The 4,594-nt window shown below is 38.0% G+C and overlaps 1 protein-coding gene across 2 annotated transcripts; it reads left to right on the top strand.

Moving 5' to 3' along the window:
* Window positions 1-515: 515 nt before the first annotated feature.
* On the top strand, window positions 516-3,302 carry LOC111376502 (GDP-L-galactose phosphorylase 2). 2 transcript variants are annotated; one of them, XM_022999464.1, is made up of 7 exons: window positions 516-1,207; window positions 1,298-1,329; window positions 1,507-1,566; window positions 1,689-1,931; window positions 2,020-2,205; window positions 2,367-2,615; window positions 2,712-3,302. In XM_022999464.1, exons 1-7 carry the CDS (start codon window positions 1,099-1,101, stop codon window positions 3,054-3,056), a joined length of 1,224 nt encoding a protein of 407 aa, XP_022855232.1. In that variant the 5' UTR covers window positions 516-1,098; the 3' UTR covers window positions 3,057-3,302. The 2 variants fall into 2 exon arrangements, with proteins under 2 accessions (XP_022855232.1, XP_022855231.1); XM_022999463.1 differs by having other exon boundaries at window positions 518-1,207; window positions 1,298-1,419.
* Window positions 3,303-4,594: the final 1,292 nt, after the last annotated feature.

The following is a 4,594-nucleotide window of genomic DNA, read 5'->3' as shown; positions in this document are numbered from 1 at the left end:
TTTTAATCAATGATAATTTTTTTTTTTTTTTATAAAAACTCTTAAATGTTCTTCTGGCACATAAATTAAAATGTGTAGGATGCATTTTTTACCATTTAAAGTTGGAAGTTGAATTGCATTTTTTTGAAAAGTTTAGAACATCTATTTGCAAATTTCTGCTTATCATGAACCGACTCATCTTGAACTTGTGAATCGGCTCGTTTTTTATTTAGTTTTGACCTATTTTATTTATTTTTCAAAAAATAAAAATATTAAAAAGGAAAAAAAGGAACCGACTCGTAAATAAGGTTATGCTTATATGAGTTGAGCTCGGGCCATTGCCAGCCTAATTTTATGTCTCGATGTTCCGTACGGTACCAATGGGGGGACCAAAAATATACGTTACCACATTCGAGCGTTCCGAAATAACCATATTATCCTTTTCTCCGCTGTGCTGTCTTCTTTTGTCTGTCCGGAGCAATAATTCTGTCAATGTACAATTACAGTAGAAAATCTAAGCCATTCAATCCAAAAGGGACACGCAAAAACTCAACCACATTGCTCACATGGTCACACCTCTTATCAATTTTGCATCGATCTATATATTATGCCCTTTTTCCACTTATCATAACCACACAGGGCTATAACTATACAAGATTTTCTTCAGAATCAAGAACCCAAAAGGCTGGATTTTAATTAGGGGGTGTTAGAGATTCTTGTGGTGTTGTTTTGAGAGTGGGGTAAAACCCAGAGGGAGACGAGCTGTAGACAACACGGCTATACTAAGAGCAAAACCGCTTCTAATCCATGTCCGGGCAGTACGACGTAAGGGTTGTGTAACCGCGAGCAGCCCTTCGCCGCACGGTGGACGTGGTGCTTTGCCTTCCGAAGGCGGCAGCCCTTCCGACCTCCTCTTCCTTGCCGGCGGCGGGATCTACTGTTAGGCTGCGTAGCGTAATATATAATTAGGTTTTTACTGTATAAAAATTGATTATTATCTGATTACTGTTTATCGAAAATATTTTCTCTGCTTTGGTTTTGGGCTTGGTGGGAGTGTTCTTAAGTTCTTGTAATTTGGAAGATTATAAAAAAGATAATATTTCTATTAAGAGATTTAAGATGATGCTGAGAATCAAGAGAGTTCCAACTGTTGTTTCTAATTACCAGAAGGAAGAGGCGGAGGAAGGCGGCTGTGGCCGGAATTGCCTTAGAAACTGCTGCCTTCCAGGTGTCAATTGAATTTCTTCGATTATTTTAAGGTTTTCCTTGTTTAATAAAAATTGGGTTGCAATTTTTACTGCATTTTCGAATTAATTAGGAGCAAAGCTGCCTCTGTATGCTTTCAAGAAGGTGAATAAGGTTTCTTGTGATAATGGTTTTGTTGATCATGTGGATAAAGAGGCTCCCGTTGCCTTCTTGGACTCCCTTCTTCTTGGGGAGGTAATTTTTGTTTATTTTACCATATTCATCAGTAGTTTTTAACTGAGATCGCTGTAGTTTTATGAAATTATTGTTGCTTGATGATAGTGGGAGGATCGTCTGCAGAGAGGCCTCTTTCGCTATGACGTCACTGCTTGCGAAACCAAGGTTTTTGTCATTCCCTTTTTGCTTCTTAATATGTACCAGGTTTCAATTTGAGGCCTTAACTGTAGTCTTGGTTGAATCAAGAGAATATAAAGAATTTTCTTGTGCTATACTGTTTCATATAGGTGATTCCGGGGGAATATGGCTTTATTGCTCAGCTGAATAAGGGCAGGCACCTTAAGAAGAGGCCGACTGAGTTTCGAGTTGATAAGGTATTGCAGCCGTTTGATGAGAACAAGTTCAACTTTACAAAGGTTGGGCAAGAGGAGGTGCTCTTCCAATTTGAACCAAGCTCTGACGATGAAGTCAGGTTCTTGCCTAGCGCACCCATTGATGTCGAGAATTCACCTAGTGTCATTGCTATCAATGTAAGTTTCCTTTCGCTTGCTTTTCTTATGGTTTTTTTGGTGAAATATGGAGCGGTAGATTTAACCCTTGGTGTTTATGTCTTAACAGGTCAGTCCTATCGAATATGGACATGTGCTGTTGATCCCCCGGATTCTAGAATGCTTGCCTCAGAGGATTGACCGTGAAAGCTTCTTGCTTGCTCTTTACATGGCTGCCGAAGCAGGGAATCCTTACTTCCGATTGGGCTACAACAGCTTGGGTGCATTTGCCACCATCAACCACCTTCACTTCCAGGTTCCAAACCATGACCACTTTAAGTTGCTGTCACTTAAATACTAGTGGCATATGTATCTAAGTCTTGTTCATTATAATCTTGAGCACGGCTTACGAAAATGCACTTAGAATTAATAACTTTTTGGTAACTAAAAATAATATTTATAATTGTCTTGCAATAGGCTTATCATTTAGCTGTGCCATTTCCTATTGAGAAAGCTCCCGCCAGGAAGATAGCCACTACAAATAGCGGGGTGAAAATCTCTAACATTGTGAACTATCCCGTTAGAGGTCTTGTTTTCGAGGGTGGAAAAACGCTGGAAGATTTATCCAATGTTGTCTCTGATTCTTGCATCTGTCTGCAAGATAACAACATTCCTTACAACGTTCTCATCTCTGATTCTGGTAGGAGGATATTCCTCTTCCCACAGGTAAATACTTGCCTGTTCACCACGAATTCGTTTGCATTCCTGGTCCGTTTGTTTGATCTTTCACTTTCTAATTGTGAATGTCGAATGAGCAAACAGTGCTATGCGGAGAAACAGGCTCTTGGTGAAGTGAGCCCCGAGCTCCTCGACACTCAAGTTAATCCAGCGGTTTGGGAAATCAGTGGACATATGGTGTTGAAGGGGAAGAAGGACTACGAGGCGGCATCTGAGGAAAACGCTTGGAAGCTTCTTGCCGAGGTCTCCCTTTCTGAAGAGAGGCTCGAAGAAGTGAAGGATCTCATATTTGAAGCCATTGCTTGCAAGATTGATGAAGACAAAGCTGTCACTCCTACTTTGATTGAGGACTCCACTCAATCTATTGAAGTGCCCTTACAGGCTCCCACCCTGCTATGGTCCCTGCCTAGCAGAAGTGCTCGGTTCTGAACCAAGATTTGTGCTTCGAAGACCTGATCAGTGGTCTCTTATTATGTTTAATATTAGCAGTGTGACATGGGAGTTTCTATGGCTTCCCTTATGGATATGCCTAAATAATGCAAACTAGGTTTGCCAAATGTCTTAAGTACTATGTGTTGGCTTTGCCAATCAACTCGCTTGTGCTTTCTGGAGTTGTGTTGAATGAATGTTTTGTAAGGATTTTTAATCAATAGATGGGTTTGTATGTGTGAATAATTGTGTGTTAAATTATAGGCTATCGAATTCGGTTGAGCCCAATTAAAGTAATCTAATAAGATTTCGATTTTGAGTTTTAATGTATCCAATTAAAGTATGGGTTTACATATGTGTAGAGATCGGGCTCAAGTCCTAATTCTATGATGGGCCGAATTAGGTCAAAGGGCGTCCCTATATAAATAGGTTATGGTCCCCAGATCACATGCATGTATTATTCATTCTCTTTTGCATCCCATCACAGAGAGGAAAATGAGACTACGTGTAGATTTGAAAGACTATACCATAAAATTCATTATTGCATTAACCATGTCTGATTCAGGTATATTTCCGCTTTAATTCTTCAATTTCTTGATAATTTAATATGAAAGATCCGATAATTTAAAGCATTAAATTATCCAACAAGTGGTATCAGAATCTCTTCATATTAAATCATTGAGAATCGAATAATTAATTTGGTTCTTGCAATATTTTATAAAGTTTTCAGATTTGACAATTTTAGAATTAGTTTTGTTGAATTTGAAAACTATTCGGTATATTTTTCATTATGAATTTGTCGTAATTCGGATTAATGGTTGATAAAATTTCGAATTACGGATTATTTATGGTTTAGATTCAGCTTTAAAAAATAAAAAATAATAAAATTTTGGCTGTACCGGCACCAGCGCTGCCGGCCAGACAGTGCTGCTGCAGCGCCGACGCTGCCTATGGCGCCGGCTAGCGGGTGCCGCGAAGGGAGAAGAAAGAAAGAAATTTTAGGGTTTTCCAGTTTGTTGATTTTGGGGGCGGAGGCTTCCTCTGTAAATTAGATGATTTGAGGTCCTTAGTTGCAATTAGGGTTAGGGTTATAAAATTAAGGTTTCAGTCCCTAACCTTTAAGTTATATTAAGATTTGGGCCTTAAAGTTTCGGATTTAATAATTCAGTCCTTAAAGTTTTAAAATTAATTAATTCGGGACATTAAAGTTCTAAATTTATTATTAAAGCCCTCAAACTTTAATTACTAGTTCAAATTGGCCCCCTAGGTTCATAACTAATTCAAATTGACCCCTAAAGTTTCAATTTTTCAAAATTTGATCCCTAAAGTTTTGAATTGGTCAATTCTAGCCCCTAAAGTTTTAAAATTTGTTCTAATTAATCCTCGAAAGTATTAAATTAATTAATTTTGGTCCCTAAAGTTTCAAGTTTATTAATTTCAACCCCTAAAGTTTGGAATTAATTAATTTAGCCCCCCTAAAGTTTTGAATTATTAATTCTAAGGCCCCTAAAGTTTAAAACTAATCAAAATATGCAAAA

This window comes from Olea europaea, unplaced genomic scaffold (genome assembly GCF_002742605.1).
Source record: "Olea europaea var. sylvestris unplaced genomic scaffold, O_europaea_v1 scaffold1511, whole genome shotgun sequence".
Classification (NCBI taxonomy): domain Eukaryota; kingdom Viridiplantae; phylum Streptophyta; class Magnoliopsida; order Lamiales; family Oleaceae; genus Olea; species Olea europaea.
The sequence above is the reverse complement of the archived record's forward strand: the minus strand, read 5'-3'. Positions and strand labels throughout refer to the sequence as shown.

Coding starts and splice junctions, on each gene's coding strand:
- LOC111376502 (XM_022999463.1), top strand. CDS start 1,099: ATGATGCTGAGAATCAAGAGAGTTCCAACTGTTGTTTCTAATTACCAG. Junction 2,206..2,366: donor TCAACCACCTTCACTTCCAG/GTTCCAAACCAT, acceptor GTCTTGCAATAG/GCTTATCATTTAGCTGTGCC. Junction 2,616..2,711: donor GGATATTCCTCTTCCCACAG/GTAAATACTTGC, acceptor ATGAGCAAACAG/TGCTATGCGGAGAAACAGGC.